Raw genomic sequence first — 20,608 nt, forward strand, 5'->3', positions numbered from 1 at the left:
GAGTTCACAGCAAGTGTGTGCAGAAGTAGTGTAAGATCCTCCTGACCTTGCTGTTTTGCACATGGAGAGTGGTCAGTTGGGCAGGGTAAAGTTATCTGTGATCTCCATTTCTTGAGCTTCCCCAAGAATAGAGACCAACACCCAAGAGTCCTTGAAGGTGCGGTTCTGTAAAGGAGTAGCCAATGTGTGCAGGACAAGCCCTGGAGGGTGATGCTGGTTGGAGGGTGATTATTGATCAGGATGCCCTAGAAGACTCTCCTGTTGCATAGAGTGCTCTGGGATCTTTTTACGTTTGTCTTCATGGGGCAATTTTAATTAACCACGAAAAGCAAGCATACCCGTCTGTGCATTTCTCTCTTAGCAACGTGCACTAAATGCCGGAGGAACTCGGCAGGCCAGGCAGCTTCCATGGAAAATACTAAACAGTCCAGTCCTGATGAAGCGTCTCGGCCCGAATCGTCGATGGTTTACTCTTTTCCATGGATGCTGCCCGGCCTGCCGTTCCTCCAGCATTTTGTGTGTGTTGCTTGGATTTCCAGCACTTGCAGATTTTCTCGTGTCCTCTTTCTCAACCTGCCTGGGTTTTGCAAAAAATCGAATTCACTTTCAAAATACTCGTGATACTCGGAAGATGTGTAAAATGATCTAGACAATATTTGCTTAGTGTAGCGTTGAATTGTTTAGTCGAAAACTAGGGTCGATTGTCTTCATTATGTTTGCATGTCCGGCAATCGTCAGTTCTGAAACATAAAACTCCAGGTTTTCTTCTAACGATATCTCCTTCCCTTGGTTTAGAAATCGTACAGAGACTTTCGACTGCAGGGAGTCCTGGAGGGGACGTTGAACTGTAAAATGTATGAAACTGTCCACACGCGGCTGACAGTGGAAGAAGCCACAGCCTCGGTGTCAGAGAGCGGAGGGCTCCAGGGCATCACCATGAAAGATAGTGACGAAGAGACCGAGGATGTAAAGTAAAAGGGAAAGCGGCCGGTCACTTGGCTTCGTTATTTTTTCAGCCATTGTTAGTACCATTTCTTCAGAGATGATAAACATCAATCAGGTGTAATGAAGTCGTCCAACTTTAGAACATCGCCGTAGAGCGGGGGATGGGTGGGGAGGAAAGGAGGGGCACAGTTGTGTTTGGACTCTGTGCTAAACCTTGCCGAGTATGTCCCTCTGTTCCCGCACCAGGCAACAGCAGCACCTTGTGAATTTCTCTCAGCCATCATAAGGAACTGTTTGGTCCTGAGACGGGGGAGCAAAGGAAGTTGGGATCTGACTCCTCCAGGCAAATAAAACAACTATCGTATTAGCGGTCCCTAATGGTTGGAAACTATCCCCACAGCACAGTTGTCAGGATAATGTGGCATACGAACCGTGTACCCAATCTCGGCGTAGAAACTACCATCAAACACTGTGGTCACTGTCCTTTGGAAGTGTTGCGGGGCTATTTGTTATCTGTGCTGTTGTGTTCTTAATTGGTGAGATAAAGCGGCTTGATAGAATCATACAGCCGTGTCATATTGAGATGTGTTTCACGCCTAATGTTCTGGGCATCTTTGTAAATATAATAATGCTTGTAGAATTCCCGTTTCAGCAATGCTTGCGAGCATCTGTGTGTTTCGAGATGCCTCTTTCCGCCGTCTCCATTCCGCTAGCCTGACTGCGCCATAGTCCTGAGTTGTCATAGAGGCGCACCCGCCCGCGGGAGGGTGATGAAATGCCCGGGATGGTGAAGTGTTTAACCTGAATCAGCATTGCGAATGTGGGTGAAAGTTTCCCAATGTGCTAGCAAGTCACGAATGTTTACGGCATTCCCAAACACTGAACGGTGGCAAAAATATATCTTCAATATTCGTTTATATTGAGGCTTTAATTGTAATAAACCCGTCTTTATTTCCAATATGTATTGATTTGGCTATCTTGCTTCTGCTGCAAGTTTGTAGGTTTGGGGTAAAGGTGTCATTATTTTCTCACACACAGAAGGTATTCTGTAAAAATATCCAAAAAAAACAAGTGTGTGTGTGTGTGTTGGATGTCTGTTGGGGCTGAGGGAGAAAGCTATCATTTACAACAGCGCGATGAAGTGATACGATTTTTTATTTGGCACGATAGCGTTTAAAAGGTCGGGATTCTTTTTTTTCTGTGTGTGGATGACTTTTGGTGGGAGTGCCACTAAATATGCTGTTTCTAATCCAAAGCGTAAATATTAGTCAGCATTTGTTTGGTGAAAGAGAACGACATTCGCTTCTCCAAGTCGTCTAATTGAGCGTTCTGGTGCCATATACCTGAATTCACACCGTGTTCGCATTTACCGATTGAACGCAAAATCCGTTTGATCAAGCAACCAGCGAGCGGAACAAAATAATGCTTGGCACCTCCCTAGCTGCAGCTGTGCCGCGACTGGTTATTCCAACTGAATAAAGTGTGGACAATCTCACATTAAATACAGCACATGCGAAAATGCGCAAAAGATTCCGGGCGAGTTTGATTGGAGCTTTAAACACACCTCGGACCCCATAAACTTATGGAGCTGCCGCACATTGTTTTCTCTGGTTTTAGTTCATGCCGCACATATCCTTGTTTTAAGGACATGATATGTATAAGGATACGTTTGGTCGGGGTCGTAAATTCTCCATTAAAATAAATGAATATATTGCCTAAAACATTGTGAATGTCGCCCGATATTGCACTTTAGAATGCTCATCAAAAGCCACATATCATCTAACATTTCGATGCAATACCTATTGGATATCGCTGTGGAGAAACCATTAAAATGAAATAATGTGTTATTTCTAATGTTTTATAAGTCCATTTTAGGAGTAAAGTAACATAACCCCGCTGGCTGATGTTTAAACACAAAGAGTGAGCAGAATAGCACCAGAAATGTATGATCCCGATGGGCTCTGATAAAATTTTGGTGGAAATATGATGTGTAATTTTAATAACATACGGGGGGGGTGGAATGGTTGCATCAAGAGCAACTGTTAATTGGGTGTTGTTCTGTTTAACTTAAATTGATGACCCAATTGTATAAGCATATTTTATTGAACGCAGGGAAACTGCGACTAAGGTTTTTATGATATAGATTGCAATGAGAGTTCCGATCCAATCGTGGTTATCCTGTTTTTACCCATTTTCCAAACTCGTTTCAATTTGCTGAATGATTCTGTTGAACTTGCACTGATAATTGTGAGAACAGATGGAAATGAAAATGCACCAACACTCTCCATATGTGTCAATACCATGCTTACTCTTAATGCCGTAATTATGAATTGCCCCTGCAGTATATCGATTTTGATATTAAACCAGAATCTAACTGAAAATGGGACAAAATGTCATGACGTCGAAGATTGTTGTTTACAATTTGAATAATGCGAAGTATGTTTTTCTGGTCCCCGCCCCGTTTTAATCATCAATCGTTATTTGTTGTTATTGACATTTGGGTCAATGGAATGTTCGTGGTTGAACTTACAATAACTGAGAAAGGCGATTCGACCTAACGGGTCTCTGCAGGTACTGCATTTATACTCCATGCAAGCCTCTTCACACATCTTTTCCTCCTGCCCGATTAGTCTGGCTTTAGATTCCATCGTCCCTTTTCTGTTGGTCTGGTTTCCCTTAAATTTGGCTGTTACTTGCTCAACTCTTCGCGTTCAGGGCTCGTTTTAGTAGGAATTCTGCAATTTTTTGACCGCTAATGATCCGATCTCTAAATGAAATTGCCTCTTAAGTGTCTATGTCCTTGAATCTGGTAATAGTGTAAAAGCAGCAGTGCAGATTTTTTAATGTTACCGCCATTCGGACTATATCGGAAATTGTTCTAATCTGGTCGGTGAGAGTTCCTATAAATTGAGCAGATGAATTTGACGCTAGTGGATAAGCAGTCCTTCCCGACACACCTGTCATAAAAGTGATTCATTACCTGACTATTCTTCCTTCCTGTCAGAACGCATACATGGAGATGTAAATGACTGTGTATCTTCGCTCGGTTCTTCCGTTTTGTTCACAGATTGCGAAATTTTAAGTGTGATGAAAGAGAAAAAAAGAACGGTAACAATGTGGTTGTACCAATCCTATAGGAGGGTTTCACGCAGAGTCACAGAGTGCCCTGGAATAGCTAAGAGACTGATCTGTGTAAATATATATATCACACAAATGCAGTATATATGTGTGTGTAAATATACAATAAATAGTTTAAATTAAAGAAAAGATGTGGGTTTCCGGAGTTAAAATTTTGCAAAGATCACAACTGCTCCTGTACAAAGGAGAGCGGCTTAATTGTAGAAATATTGCGCCGACAGATTTCCAAATCGTCGACTGATTAGCTCAAAATGGTTAAAATTAGTAGGGGACAGAGTCAGTCCTCATTAAGAGAAGGGAGCAGATTGAATTATTTTTAATAAGTCATTATTTCTGCACAGTTCTCGTTCCAATATGTCCTAAGTCCAAAATCGGCTCTCGCCTCAGGTTTATGACGTTCTAAATTAAATTCAGGTAAATGCCTGTGTTTCGTCATTTTGTTGATATAAACTACAAAACACGCAAAAAAATGTATCACACCAGTTCATAATATTTTAGCAATAGTATTAATTTTACTGTGATTAATCGATGTATCTCAGCTAAATTGTCCTATAGTGGAATAATTCTGGGGAGTAAGATCATGAGGATTACAACGTCGCTGTCAAAATCAAAGGCAAAAATTTCTCAGCTAGATTCTATTTCCGTAAAAATAAGTCACTGTAAAGAATTTTATCCTAGAAGTTCGTGTTATTTGTACAATTATTAAACGATTTTGCGACTCTGACCCAATTAGTTATTGCCTTTCTGTGGACAGCAATAATGAAAGCTGATGTCCAGAGAAGAAGAGCAAGAATCTATTTGTTGCAACGCGGTGCCTCTCTCAAAAATAAACAAAAGGTCTTCAGTCACGTTAAGTATAAATGTCCCGAGGTAGAAAACTGTATAGATGCAGCCTTGAAACGGCGCACACAGTACAACTTGGAATGGTGCTGCGGTAATGTATAACACAATGATGCGAGTGCAGTAACCATCAGTAAGTACATTCTTTTGTCAGTGCTTTGTAATTGAAGTGCTTCCAGTTCAACTACATTGTCAGCTTCAAAATGCTCTGGGACGCTAATGGGCTATCCACAGATTCAGAAACTGGGGCAGAAAAGTTGTCAGATAGAAGGTATTATTGATGTGGGCGACTTTTCTGATGCGGATGTAATTGCGCAGTTTCTCGACCGCCGTCAATAATATATAACATTTTAGTGATTCAGGCCCTATTTGTTTTCTGCTGCTGTGGCCTCGTACTGTGAGACACTGTCAACAATTCCTTCTATCAGACTTCATATCAAAGCCCACTTTTCTAGTCTATATTCTTCGAGAGAAGTAACCGATAATGTGCCGAGTGCATGTGATAGCTCTTCAGATGTTTAATTGGTAACAAGGAGAAACAGCAGTTAAACGTCGTGTTAGCTCTACATTAAAAGATCAAACATAATAGCGTTTTAATGCAAGAGGATCCCGGTCCACCAGTTTGATTGTGTTGTATTCACAGCATGTTACCCAGAGAAATGGTGTTTCACTGGGGGTAAATACGTTTTCAATTTACTCGTAAATGAATTCCTGAAACGTTACATTTGAAGGGAAAGGCTTGAGAAGTTTTAGAGGCGTTGTTGAAATCGACGAAGACAAAACGTATATGGAAAAAGGTGCTCAAAATATTTTAATATTATGAGAAGATCACATTTAATACAATTCTTTGTTATTATTTCATTATTACCCTCCTTAATTTGCAATCCTCTCTTATTTTCCATAATTAATTCGCTAATTTGAGAACGTGATGTCTTGACATATGCCATTAATATAAGTGATTGTCAGTATATCCGCCCACACAGCAAACCAATCCTTTCAGGCTCGTGTATATCTCACTAAAACTAAGGTCATTTAACTTTATCAAACACAAAGGAATTGTAGAATGAAAATAGGGAATGCTGGAAATGCAGGTCAAGCTGATATTTTCAGTATTTTCTCTTCAGCCCGTACACCGCGGATGTTAAGAGAATTCAGCTCTGTCTGTGTATTTGATGTGCAGTTGTCGAATTTATAAGGGGTGATATATTTTATGTTCACTGCTGACGAAAATGCAAATAAAACCGTTCCTAGAGAAAATTCGCTGTCATTGATTTAATGCGGTCTTAGTTTAGCTGAGCAACAGAGGAACTGAAGAAAAATCTGCGCCAGCCGAGGAGCACAGTATGCAAATAATGTAAGAAACAAGTAGCCGTGGCTCCTCCAACCACACGGTCCCACTGTGCTCCTCTCCTGTCTACCCACTTCCCCTTCTGTGGTTGTTTAAGATGACCGCAATCAACGGTGATGAACCCATTAGAAAATTATCAGGCATCTAGTTAGCCAACGAGTGCTAAAAACTTTTCAAACATATTGATTTTTTTTTAGTGAATTGAATTGTTCTCCCGTTTTTCTCGCTACTTTTGTGCTCGCCGCTCATCTCGAGGGTCGTTTAAGCTTATTTTACTTCAGATTGAATTCACCGTTTTTATTTATTTGGCACCGCTAATTCAACTCTGTCTTTTCTTGCGCACCGTGCTTGAGGTGGAGATTATTTGCAATACTTAAGTCAACCAATTTTAGGCATTTTTGTTCCTTTCCCAAATGATTATTTCACCCGTTAATTGGACATTCAAACAAAACTACCCTGCATCTCCAAAGTGGACATCAGAAGACCTTTGTTGGAGTTTTTTCTTTCACAGCTGTGTGACGCTTCAGTCGGGATAAAACGGAATAACATTTTAAATGCAAAATAAGTGATATCAATTGGTACCCTTTCATGTATAATTGTTTCCACTTTCCAACATTATTCAATTCCACCAAAAGACATCAGTACATAGCAAGAGATATAGGGCGTGAATTAATACAGGGGATGTTGTTTATTTTTCAAAATTATATTTATCACAACGGTGTAATTCGATGCAACACCTACAAAATCCTGGAAAAACTCAGCAGGCCAGGCGGCACCCTGTAAAAATAAATACAGTCAACGTTTCGGGCCAAGACCCTTCCGAAACGTCGACTGTTCATTCATTTCATTTTGTGCGTTTTGTTCTAGATTTCCAACATCTGCAGAACCTTTTGTGAACATTATTCAATTGTGTATTCTGTAGCTCAATTTCAGACGAGAGCAAAATGTTCCTCTGAGTTGATTGGAGATATAGGTCGCTATATGCTGGAGACCAATATGTGCAGTTTTGCCCCATCCTTTAAAAAAAAACAACGTTTAACAGATCCAAATGAAATTCGAACGCACCAAGGGAAAATAGTTATTTCTTAAATTAAATATGCATTGCACCCTCAAAACAAACGAAATTCAAATGAAAACAGTGATGCAACATTTGCGAAAACGCGACAGAAACAATTACACATAAGCTGTGTTTGCAGCTGAAACATGGTAACGGGCTTTTAATTAAGGATTGTTCGTTTTGTTAATAAAGCGTTTCTAGTCCTGTTAAAGTTGCCAGGTGTTAAGCGATAGGCTGTCAGCGACGTGGAACGCGTGTGAAAGGTTTAGAGATCAGTACAGCTATGTATAAAAAGAATTGAACTGACAAAGAGGTCCAGTATTGCTGCCTGGTCTTGTTTTAAAATCTCTGTTTGCAATGTAACACACACTATTCCAATTTTAATGAAGATATTGGTGGATCACGTTGGAAATATATCTATTTTTCAGCGTGGAATTCCCAGATTTCTTCAATTTAGCGGCCATCTGTTTTCAGATGTGTGCGTAACATCACACTGAATAAAGGGGGTGAATCGGGCATCAAGAAAATAGTTTTGTGTCTCGATGTGGAGTCTGAAAGGGGAAATGGCGAGGAAAACACTGACGCGTTATTTAATCTTAAGTAATCAAATCAAACCTGCAAATTGTAATTTTGGAGTCAGTTTTGATTTTTATAAATTGGTCGGTGCTGAAGATTCCAACACACCCCAGCACAATCAGAATGACAAGGACTGAAGTCACCAAACGTTACCTGGGCCAATGAGCCGAGAAAACACTGCCCTAGGGCGAGATGTGGACTACAAGCGACATTTATTCCATCACACACTAATCTGCTAAACTTTGGAGTTTTTAATGTGATTAATGAGGTAGATCACCAGTAAATACTGGATGCAAGGGAAGGCGGGGGTTGCCCAATGCCGAAGATGTATCCATTTTCCCAGGCGCAAATAGATGGTGATGGTATTCAATGATAAATACTCGTAAATGCAATTCTGCGGCAAGCTAACACAATCGACTCAGAACATGTGTTCAGTTATAACTAATGGGCTGGAATTTTGACGTTGCTACCTCTTTTCCTCACCCACTCCTTTTACCGATTCATGATCGTTATTATAGCTACCATTTCATGTTAACAAGACTCTTCTCGAAGCTTAACCTTGAAATTATGCTACGAAACATGGATACTCACATTTTAATTGTGTATTTAATTATCGATCTGCACAGGCAATTTGATTCAAAGTGTAGAGCGATGACTGAATTACCGCTCCAATTTATCAACCACATACCAGCGTTCCTTTCATCAAATCAGTAGTCTCTTCACACACACCGCAGTCTCACTGTGTATTGTGGTTTATTCAGGAGTAACACACAATATGTAAAAATGTAACAAATTGAACCAGCAGTATGGAAGTTGATTATTAAGTCTGAAATGGAATGGGGATTTATTTTCATTCGGCAGCCGTATAACGTAGAACATTCAGTCCCATTACGCAAAAGGAGAGATTAGGAAATATTACGCGAACCTGAACTAGTGTGGTTCATTTTGCGGTCTTTGCTTTGCTAGTGCGCTCATTTCGTTTTGGGCGATGACATTGTATGATAAATTAGCAGTCGATAATTGGGGCCACGTGTCGCCGGAGTTCCGAGTTCGGTCCTGACTTCTGGTGCTCCTATGCTGGAGTTTGCACACTCTCCCCGAGTCCAGGAGGTACACGTTGGTCATTGGTGACTGAGGGGTGAAATATGGGGGTGGGGAGTGACAGGACAAGAAAATGTGCACATGTGACTCTTTGAGCTGAGGGGCCTTTGTGTGCTGTATGGCTTCGTGAATCTCTAGTGTGCCTGATTACACCTAGACAAGAGCTGGACTCCCCTACTCGGACTGGACTCCAATATTAAAGAGTTTGTTTTGTAACTCCTTTATGGTACACATAATTTCCTGCAGATACCCCCAGGTGTTACTTTTCTTATTTCGATTTGTTAAAAAGATTTATTATGTGCCACCTGGAAGGATCGTGAGGGAAAATTCAGTCTTCGTAGGTGAATTTGATATATACCAGAAGTTATAAAATTCAGGTCTATGAGGGAAGAGACAGACTGGGAATATGGATGGTTTCTTCAGAGGCACAGTATGGCTGTGGAATCAGAACATGTACCGCACGAAAGGCGGCTATTACGCTTTTCCAAAAGGCTCACCATTCGATCCTCAGCGCTATGTCCGCAACCTTGTAGGCCAGGTCTCCTAAAATACACAGAAAAGAAATAAAATGCGATGAGCGTTTCTACTTTTGGTACTCCTTCAGACAGCGAGTTCCAGATCCTTGCTATGCTTTGTGTGATTTTCACCTTCGTTCTCATCCTTCTACCAATTACTTTTCGTCCCCTTTGCTGAGAAATGAGTGTTTCCAACATAACTTATCTAGGTCCACATAATGTAATAAACCTTACTCAGATGCCCCTGGCGTGCTCCAAAGCAAACAACTCCTGCCTACCAACCTTTCCTCAACTAAAATATTCTAGTCTTTTGAATAGAAATCCCCCCACCCCCGCAGTTTCTCCAGTGAAACCACACTGTTCCTGAGAGGTGGTGACCAGAAGTGTGCAGTGGACTCAAACTAGAGCCGTATTCTGTTGCAGTGTGACCTCCTTTCTGAAATCATAGCCCCTACTAACAGAAGCATAGCGGTTAGCATAATGCTTATAGAGCCACCGACTTGGGTTCAATTCTGGCTTCTGTCTGTAAGGAATTTGTACGTTCTCTTGACTACGTGGGTTTCCTCCAGGTGTTTCGGTTTCCTCCGACGTTCCAAAGACAACGAGTCAGTAGGTTAACTGGTCAAGGGGTGTAATTGGCCAGCAGGGGTCTATTGGGACCAAAGGGCCTTTTACCATTTTGCATCCCTACACAAGGTAAAAATAAATAAACCTATATGTACTTCTAATCACCAGATTGACTTGTCCTGCTGCTTTCTTTTGGCAATCTGTGAGTATAGGTTCCAAGGTCTTCCCATTTTTTTGCTTCCAGATTTATAGATAGGGTTTTGTATGAAGGGAAGCTACACAGGCCATCCAAATCTATGTGTGCTTTATGCAACAATAATCAAGCTCGTCTGACTTCCCAACTACCTTTGGTTTGGATTTTTTGTGTAAATGTGCTATATAGCACAGCTATAAGCTTTTTACAAGCAGGATTATTAATTTATTTATTTATCTATTTATTTCTTTAATTATTGCCCTTTCTAATTGTAATTAGCATTACAAGGAAATGCGAAGACTGGCTTGCAAGCAAACAGCAAAGATTGAATGGTTTCAAGCCTTAACAGCCTTTTCTCATCATGAGAAATATCCATCCAAATGGATGTTCTACAAGTGTTTCTTAAATAAATAACGAAAGTGGTTTGCTGACCCGCAGGTTAAGAGAATCACAAAGCTGAGTTTAGTGAAAAGATGAAATTGTAGCTAACAAAAGTCACCTGTTTCCCAAGGCTAATTGCAAAAAAACACTGGAGTATTACATAACATCATTAGCACTAAATGACCAGAAGGATGTTACAAAGCCCATATAAAGGCTGATAACTAACAGTAAACAATATGCGAGGGGTGATTGATAAGTTTATGGCCTAAGGTAGAAGGAGTCAATTTTAGAAAACCTAGCACATTTATTTTTCAACATAATCCCCTCCTACATTTAGTCCAGCGGTCGTGGAGCATGTGGATCTTGGACCTCCAGAAAGTGTCCACAGCATGGGTGACTGACAAGTTTGTGGCCTAAGATAGAAGGAGATGAGTTATACAGCTCTCGTTACATGCACATGCAGATCAACTTTGAGTGATTATGCAGAAGGTTTGAAGTTAGTAACTCATCTTCTACTTTAGGCCACAAACTTATCAATCACCTACGCTGTGGACACTTTCTGGAGGTACAAGATCCGTATGCTCCACAACCGTTGGACTAAGTGTGCAAATGTAGGAGGGGATTATGTTGAAAAATGAATGTGCTAGGTTTTCTAAAATTGACTCCTTCTACCTTAGGCCATAAACTTATCAATCACTCCTCGTATGTCCAAAGCAGCTCTGTGGTGGTGGGAGTATAAATACCCTTGCCTTGTTCCACACCCCAGATTCATCACATCATATTTCTTTGGTTTGAATCCTATTTTCTCAGCTGACCAGATCATCTTAATTTCTTGCAGTATAAAATCTCTTTCCTCATTGTAAAACAGGTACCAATTTAATGCAGACTTTATCGTAAGAAGTTGAAAGTAAATTTATTACCAAAGTACATGTATGAAACCATATACAACCCTGAGATTTGTTCTCTTGCGGGCATACTCAGTAAATCCAAGAACCATAATAGAATCAATCAAAGACCTCACCCAATGGGATGGGTAAACAACCAAAGTGCAAAAGACAGCAAGCTGTGCAAAAACAAAATAATAACAGTAAATAAGTAATAAACATCTGGAACACGAGATGAAGAGATCTTGAATGGACCTTGCATCCATAGGTTATGGGAATAGTTCAGTGATGGGTTTAGTAAAGTTATCCCTACTGGTTCAAGAGCCTGATAAATGAGGGTTAATAACTGTTCTTGAACTCCTTGTGGAGTGGGCCCTGAGGCTTCTGATCCACTTTCCTGATGTCAGCAGTGAGAGGAGGGCATGGCCTGGGTGGTAGGGTCTTTGATGATGGATGTGGTTTTCCTGTGACAGCACTCTGTGTAAATGTGCTCACTGGTGGGGAGAGCTTTACACATGATGGACTTGGCCATATCCACTACTTTTTGTAGAATTTTCCATTCAAGGGTATTGGTGTTTCTATACCAGGCCATGATGCAACCACTTATTATACTGTCCACCACACATCTGTGGAAGTTTGTCAAAGTTTTAGACATCACGCCAAAGCTTTGCAAACTTCTGAGGAAGTAGATGTGCTTTCTTCATAATTGCACTTACATGCTGGACCCAGGACAGATCCTCTGAAATGATGACATCAAGGAATTTAAAGTAGTGACCCTCTCTACCTCTGATCCCCTGATGAAGACTGGCTCATGGACCTCTGGAAGTCAATAATCAGCTTGCTGACATTGAGTGAGAAGTTGCTGTTGTGGCACCACTCAGCCTGATTTTCAATCTTCCTCCTATCTGCAGATTCCTCACCACCTTTGGTTTGGCCAACAACAGTGGTGTCATCAGCAAACTTAAAAATAGCATTGGAGCTGTGCTTAGCCTCACGGTCATAAGTATAAATTGAGTAGAGCAGCGGGCTAAGCACATGTCATGGTGTTGCATCTGCGCGAATGGAGGTTTTGGAGGAGATATTTCCTGCATTTATGTCTAAGGCAAAAGAAAGCGACTGAGCACTGTGCCCAATGGAATCCAACCAGTAACAGCATGCCAGATAGAAAAATACCTATCCTATTCCCTAGTTTTTTTCTCCAGTCCTGCTGAAGGGTTTTGGCACAAAACATTGACTGTACTTTTTTCCATAGATGCTGCCTGGCCTGCTGAGCTCCTCCAGCATTTTGTGTGTGTTGCTCAGATTTCCAGCATCTGTAGATGTTCTCTTATTTATCAACCATTATTATTTGTTATCTGCATTGGGCCAGTTTTTAATCCAATTTGCCATCTTCCTCAGGTTTGCAGGAGCTTTCACATTGTGACTAATCAGTTGTGCAAACCTTACTAAAATCTATGCACATTAAACATTGTCCTGATCAACCGTACTTGTTACTACATCAAAAAGCTCAATTAAGTTGGTCCAAATGATCTTCCCTAAGCACTTTTGTTTGTCCTTAAAGATTTTGTGGCTTTGTACTTAAAGATTTTACACTGTTTCTTAAAATTGATTCCAATTAGTTTTCCAGCACCAAATTTAAACTTAAGTTGAACCGACTGTCAGCTCATGATTTGCAATACGGTTCAGCCCACTGAATTTGTTCACTGAACGTTACACTCCAATATTTGTCTAATACTGTTCCTAGAATTTTTTAATTTTCCAGATCAAATACATTCTGAATATACTTACACACTCATCAGTGTGCAAAAAAAGAACCATCAGTTCCAGTTCATCATGCTATTCAACTAAATTAAGCCATGGAATACTTCATTTATAATTCAACCTCATCTGGGCTGGAAAAATTGTTGAATTAGCCTAGCAATCAGATTAAATTCACTTTAATATCCCATCTAGATTAACACTACTGAATTTAACACCGGCATTTTATGTTTGTGGGGTTTATCTGCCTATGGACTGTGGTTACTTCCATAGATTGCAGCAGTTACTCTTAACCTTAGATTCCAAAAGCTCAATAACAATTTTGCCACAAGAGTCCATCCTATTTCTAAAGTTTAGCTCAACTAGTCCCTGGACCTAAAGTCAATACCTTATGAATTCAGTCCATTGAAGTTTACAGTTAGAGAAAGTAAATCAACCCAGCCACAGGTAAGATGTTAAAATACTTTCTGAGATGCCCATAAATGGTCAGTAGTCTTGGGATAACGAGGTTAACTCCATATTCAAACTCCATCCACTCTGGTTCCACAAGTAAACTTCTCATAGTTCCACTAACATTATTTTAATATAATTTGATCATCTCTGTGCACTTACACTCATCAAGCTACAGCTGCAGAAGAAAAGGTTGTCATTGGTACATCCACAAAAGCTATTCATTGCTGAGGTGTCATCTTGTTCAAATGCAAGCTAAGATTTTCTGACTGGTTGTATCATACCATTTAATTCACTTGCTTGGACTTCAAAGTGGACTCTAACTGAGGTGGAAAATGGAAATAAATGTAATAAGTAACATCCTCACCAAATGCCTAAAGTAAAGTCACATTAATAGTTCCTTCCTAACTTTCAAATATGCACCCAAGTTCATAAAAAAGTCAAACATAAGCAAAAGTTTATGTTATTGCAGATACTGCTCTGTTTCTTTTTAATTTGGCTTCTAAATACAGAATTGGAACATACCACAAATATTTTTAAAAATTATAAAATGGACCAACTTTTGAGTCCTAATGCTAACCAGCCACATTTATTCAGAGTCTTACAATGTGACACCTGTACATAATTTATTAATGTAAATATCTATTCACTTGGTCATATGGAAGCATCTCATTGTATAAGAGCATCCACACATGGTTGAGAGGTTCAGTTGTTGTTTCAGATTGGGGAAGAAATGTAGTCTAGGTGCCAGGCAGCATGGGTTGAGTATTTCAGAAACTGCTGATCTACTGGGATTTTCAAACACAACCATCTCTAGAGTTTATAAAGAATGGTGCAAAGAACAACAAAAAAACATCCAGTGGCAGTGAGTGGTGAGTGGAGAGGTCAGTCTGGTTCAAGCTGATAGGAAGGTGATAGTAACTCAAACAACCACATGTTACAACAGTGGTGTGCAGAAAAGTATCTCAGCATGTGCAACGTATTGAAACTTAAAATGGGTGGGCTACAGCATCCAAAGACCATGAATGTACACTTAGTGGCCACATTATAAGGTGCAGAAGGTATTTAATAAAGTAGACACTGAGTGTACATCAAGCATACAACTGTACTATTCTATTTTTTTAATGGAACTATCATTACCTGGGTCTTCAGGAAAATTAAAATGTAGTAGCTTTCCATACTGTAGGAATGCACCATTCTCCTCTGTAGCCAAGAGCTGCAACTGCAAATACATGAGCAAACTAGTAAAAATTGGAGATCTTGTCAGTGGTCACTGCAAAATAACAGTCTTTTAACAATCAGTAAAACTAACCAGCTGAGCTGATTTCTTTAGCTGTTATACCATTGGTAAAATGACAATGCTCAAACCAAACATCGGGCCTGCATTTCATTACCATTTCATGAGTGTTGGTCATATCAAATCTGGGTGAGGCACCGGATGCAAAGATCCATATTTGTGAAAAATCTCTTTTCAATGGAAATTTGAAAAGGGAAATAGAGCAGTTAATCTGCTGCTTGAAGAATTTAGAACTCACCACACTTTCATAATAACCTCACAAAAGGTGCTCTTCACTGTTAAGGGCGGAATATGGAACTTAGTGGTCTCACCAAGGACAAGCAATTCTCACCTTCAATGCAGAATGGACTTCTGGGGCAAAGGAATATCAGGAGGTGAGAAGCAATTGTGACATTCAGCCTTGTAAATACAAGTGAATAATAATGTCTATTAACTCAATGAATTTTGACATAATGGAAAATTTAAAATTCCCTTGTTTCTGACATTCATTCACATAATCAACATTAGTATTTTATTTACTGTGAGCTTGAGTGTGGCCATTAATAAGGTTTTTCTTTTTGGAGCTTCGTGGTAACCATTAATCTCTGTCTCTGTATGAACAAGACTGTATTCCTTAACAGTAGTAAAATGCTTAGAGAAGAACGTATGTCATGTGACCAAGTCACTTTAGTTTCACAGATACTCTGCTTCAATCAATCCAGCAGCTTTAACGCACCAGCCTTTTCTTTCATCCAGAGTTGAATAAAGGTAATCTTGCAGGAGGCAAAGAGTGGGAATGAAAGGAACCTTTTCAGGCTGGCGGCCAGTGATGAGTGGTGTTCTACAGGGGGTCTGTGTTAGGACCAAGTTTTTTTGTGTTATATGTCAATGATTTGGATTATGGAGTTGATGTCTCTGTTACAAAGTTTGCAGATGATATGAAGATACGTAGGTGGAGGAGCAGGTACCTTTGAGGAAGTAGAGAGGTGACAGCAGGACTTGGACAGGTTAGGAGAATAGGCAAAGAAATGGCAGATGGAATACAGTGTTGGGAAGTGTATGGTCATGCTCTTTGGTTGAAGAAATGAAAAGGTTGACTATTTTCTAAAGGGAAAGAAAATACAAAAAAACTAAGATACAAAGGGATTTTGGAGTCCTTGTGCAAGATTCCCTAAAGATTAATTTGCAGGTTGAGTCTGTGGGGTGGAAGGCAAATGCAATGTTAGCATTCATTTCAAGAGAACTAGAATATAAAAGCAAGGATGTAATGTTGAGACTTGATAAAGCACTGGTGAGACCTCACTTTGAGTATTGTGAGCAGGTTTGAGCTCCTTATCTTAGAAAGGATGTGCTGAAACTGGAGCGGGTTCAAAGGAGGTACACAGAAATGATTCTGGGATTGAGCGGCTTGTCATATGGTGTGTTTGATGGCTCTGGGCTGCTATTCACTAGAATTCAGACGAATGAGGGGTGACCTGATTGAATGGAGAGGAGCTTTGATAGAGTGGATGTGGAGAGGATGTTTCCTTTGGTGAGAGAGTCTAAGGCCAGAGAACACATAGTGGTATCCTTTTAGAACAGAGATGAGGAGGAGTCTCTTTAGCCAAAGAGTGATTAATCTGTGGAATTCTTTGCCACAGGCAGCTGTGGAACTCAAGTCTTTATTTATACTTAAGGCAAGGTTGATAGCTTCTTGATTGGTTAGGGCATGAAGGGATACAGGGAGAAGGCAGGAGATTGGGGCTGAGAGGAAAATTGGATCAGCCATGATGAAATGGTGGAGCAGACTCAATGGGCCAAATGTCCTAATTTTGCTCCTGTATCTTACCGTCATTATGAAATCAACATAAAATATGTTGCATTTTAGGTGTAATTCCATTTTTCATTCATAGTCAATACAGCAGCTCCTTCTTAAAGCCAATCCTCACTCTCTGAACTGTTCTGCATAAGTAGACAATTGTTTAATAACACCCATAAGGTGCCATGGGATACTTTTCCTATAATAAAGAGAGTAAACTAGGAAAATTAATGTATGAAATTGTCATCCAAACACCAATTAATCTTAGGAGAAAGACCTCAAAAGACTTTCTTCTCCTCCACCATCAAGTTTCTGAACAGACCATGAACTGGGAACACCACCTCATTATTAATCTTTATTGTTATTTATTTTGTAACTTATTCAAGATTCACCATTGTTTGTCATTCATCAGTAAATACGTGTAAAGGAGAAAGAAACGACTGTTATTCTCGCTTCGATGCAGCACAATAAAAACACAATAAGCCTAAGAAACACAGTAAATATAAATACATAAGATTAGCTTATATACATAGATTGTCTGTAGATGAGGTAACGCTAGGCAAAGGAGTATCTGTACATAAGGTGACTCTGATAGGAAATGAAAAGCAATGTTGGTGGAGTGTGTGGGGTGAGTTAGTGGCTTGGGGGAAGTAACTGCTTTTCAGCCTGATGGTCCTGAGGTGGTACTGCCTCCACATCGAACACATGATCCTCCACAACTTCTGATCTCCAAAGGGATCGTACCACTAGGCATATCTTTTCCTCCCACCCCTCCCCCCCCGCCCCTCTGCTTTCCGCAGGGATCACTCCCTCCGCGATTCCCTTGTCCATTCGTCCCTCCCAACACTTATCGCTGTAATTGTCCAAAGTGCTACGTCTGCCCATACATCTCCTCCCTCACCTCCATTCAGGCACCAAACAGTCCTCACAGGTGAGGCAATGCCTTACCTGTGGATCTGCTGGGGTCGTCTAATGCGTCTGGTGCTCCCAACACAACCTATTCTACATTGGTGAGACCCATCATAAATTGGGGGACCGCTTCATCGAGCATCTCTGCACCATATGACACAAGCGGGACTACCTGGCCAAACATTTCCATTCCTGTTTCCGTTCCCTTTCCTACATGTTGGTCCAAGGCCGAAAAGAGACTACTCTTAGGGTGGAGGAGCAGCATCTTATTTTCAGTCTGGGTACCCTCCAACCTGATAGCATGAATCTCGATTTCTCCTTCCAGTCAACAAATTTCCACCACCCCCCACCTCTATTCCACACTCTGACCTCTTACCTCTTCTCACCTGCTTCTCGCTTTCCCCTGGGTCCCCTCCTTCCTTTCTCCTGTGGTCCACTCTCCTTTCCTATCAGATTCCTTCTTATCCAGCCCTTGACATTTCCTTGACCTAGCTTCACCTAACTAGCCTCTTTCCCCTCCCACCACATTTTTATTCTGGCACTTTCCCCCTTCATTCTCAGTCCTGAAGAAGGGACTTGGCCCAAACCATCAACTAAATATTCATTTCCATGGTTGCTGCCTGACCTGCTGAGATCTTCAAGCATTTTGTGTGTATTACTTTGGATTTCTAGCATCTGCAGAATTTCTTGTGTTTATCTCCTAGAAAATGTTATGACCTGCACTGTACTAATGTTGCAAAACACTCTCTGGCCTGTTTTCAGCTTCACGGTTTGGAGAGAGGTTGATGACACCATGAAATGGGGGCAGCCTAGGGCAAATCTACATCTTGTGAGACCAATGGTGTACAGAGGCAGTCATCAAACGCGAGCAATACAGCAATATTAAAGATTTAATTTGACAGGAGAACAGTCACAGATGCTGGAACTATCATCTGTTCCACATTTTGTGTGGTGCTTTCTTATTGGATGGCAGGGTGGAGAGGTGTCTCTACCAAAGGAGGTGTAAGTCACTCCTTCCCTCTGGTAGTCTGCAGATCACCCTTGCACCCGCTTAGCCCCCAGTCATGGTCGCGTGGGAGCAGGTGGTGGATGGTCTAAGGGATATGGGTAGCAGGCTGGAAATTGGGGATGAGAGGAAAATTGGATCAGCCATGATGAAATGGCGGAGCAGACTCGATGGGCCAAATGGTCTAATTCTACTCCTATATCTTATGGTCTTGTGAGCAGCTGGTGCATATCAAAAGTCCTAATTATGCAATCGGTGACACCAGGAAGAAAATCTTTGAAGAGTATTGATAATGGCTGGATCACCCGTCTTGTAAAGACACTGCCCAGAAGAAGGCAATGGCAAAACACATCTGCAGAAAATTTGCCAAGAACCATCATAGTTATGAGACCATGATCGCCCATGTCATATGACATGGCACATGATAATGATGTTTTCTTGTTGCTAAGGGAAAGGCATTATTGAGAAGTGTGCAAGAGGTTGGATAGGGAACAATATGAATTGGCCAATGCCAACCAATTATATAGGAATGAATAATTTTATCACTGTTAGGGCATCAATAGGTCTGGAAACAGTTAAATAGTAGAATCACAAGATGATATCTAGGTTACTCCCAAGGTCTCATGTTAGGAACACAGTGAAATAAACCAGCTGGGTTGAGTGCAAATCAGTTTAAATGCATTGTCAAGCTATTCCTGCTAAATTTTGCACATGTTGCCCTAACTGAGAATTTAGTGAGGATAAATAGAAGGTAACTCTTGCTCATACTGCAAACAAAGGTGTAGAATACAAAATGATTCAATAAAGCTGCAAAAATAAGAACTTTGAGCAATAGGATGTCAAGAATAAAAATTTCTATTGTTGTCGCATTGTTACTAGCAGTTATTGGAAGCAAAGCTTTAGCACTTTGCTGTGGATGGGATTTGGTTCAGAGACTAACACATTTATAAATTTTAGCAGTGGTTGGGAAAGTGAAAAGGATAAAAGTCCAAGGACTGCATGTTCAAATCCTATCAGAGAATTTTGAAATGTTTTAATTGGTTTCACAAATTATTGAATTAAAAAATTGATGCAAGTGATATAAAAGGCCATAAAGTGTTTAAACATACAGTGCCTATAAAAAGTATTCATCCCCCCCCCTCCCCACCCCGGAAGTTTTCATGTTTTATTGTTTTACAACATTGAATCACAGTGGAATTAATTTGGCTTTTTTGACGCTGATCAACAGAAAAGACTTTTTCATGTCAAAGTGAAAACATCTTTATAAATATCTGTTAATTACCAATATAAAGCACACAATAATCGGTTGCATAAGTATTCACCCCCTTTAATATGACACATAAATCATCACTGGTGCACATAATTAGAAGTCACATAATTAGTTAAATTGAGGTCACCATGTGTAGTCAAGGAGTTTCAAATGATTGTAGCAAAAATGCACCTGTATCTGGAAGGTCTAACTGCTGGTGAGTCAGCACCCTGGCAAAAACTTCACCATGAAGACAAAAGAACACTCCAAGAAACTCCACGAAAAGGTTATTGAAAAGCACAAGTCAGGAGATGGATACAAGAACATTTCCAAGTCACTGAATATCCCTTGGAGTACAGTTAAGTGAATCATCATGAACTGGAAGGAATATGGCACAGCTGTAAATTTGCCTACAGCAGGCTGTGCTCAAAAACTGAGTGACTGTGCAAGAAGGGGACCAGTGAGGAAGGCCAGCAAGAGTCAGCTGGAAGAAGGTTCTATGGTCTGATGAAATGAAAATTGAGCTTTTTGGACTAAATGCTATGTTTGGCGTAAGCCAGACACGGCAAATCATCAAAAACACACCATCCCTACCGTGAAGCATGGTGGTGGCTGCA

The 20,608-nt window shown here is 40.5% G+C and overlaps 1 protein-coding gene and 1 long non-coding RNA gene across 14 annotated transcripts in view; one reads left to right on the top strand and one right to left on the bottom strand.

The window, feature by feature from the left end:
- cadps2 (Ca++-dependent secretion activator 2) overlaps positions 1 to 1,903 on the top strand; it is a 669,949-nt gene extending 668,046 nt beyond the window's left edge. For all 13 annotated transcript variants that reach the window (XM_073059126.1, XM_073059121.1, XM_073059123.1 and 10 more), the window contains one exon: positions 796 to 1,903. In XM_073059126.1, coding sequence (XP_072915227.1) covers positions 796 to 975 — 180 coding nt within the window. In that variant the 3' untranslated portion in view covers positions 976 to 1,903. The remainder of the gene's footprint in view (positions 1 to 795) is intronic.
- A 4,175-nt stretch (positions 1,904 to 6,078) lies between these two features.
- On the bottom strand, positions 6,079 to 14,976 carry LOC140734731 (uncharacterized). Its single transcript, XR_012100595.1, has 3 exons — positions 14,894 to 14,976; positions 9,503 to 9,548; positions 6,079 to 7,287 (listed from the first exon to the last, which is right to left on the bottom strand). It is a non-coding gene; the product is annotated as an uncharacterized lncRNA (long non-coding RNA).
- Between the last annotated feature and the right edge of the window lie 5,632 nt (positions 14,977 to 20,608).

The sequence above is a fragment of the Hemitrygon akajei genome, chromosome 10, assembly GCF_048418815.1.
Source record: "Hemitrygon akajei chromosome 10, sHemAka1.3, whole genome shotgun sequence".
NCBI classification, from domain to species: domain Eukaryota; kingdom Metazoa; phylum Chordata; class Chondrichthyes; order Myliobatiformes; family Dasyatidae; genus Hemitrygon; species Hemitrygon akajei.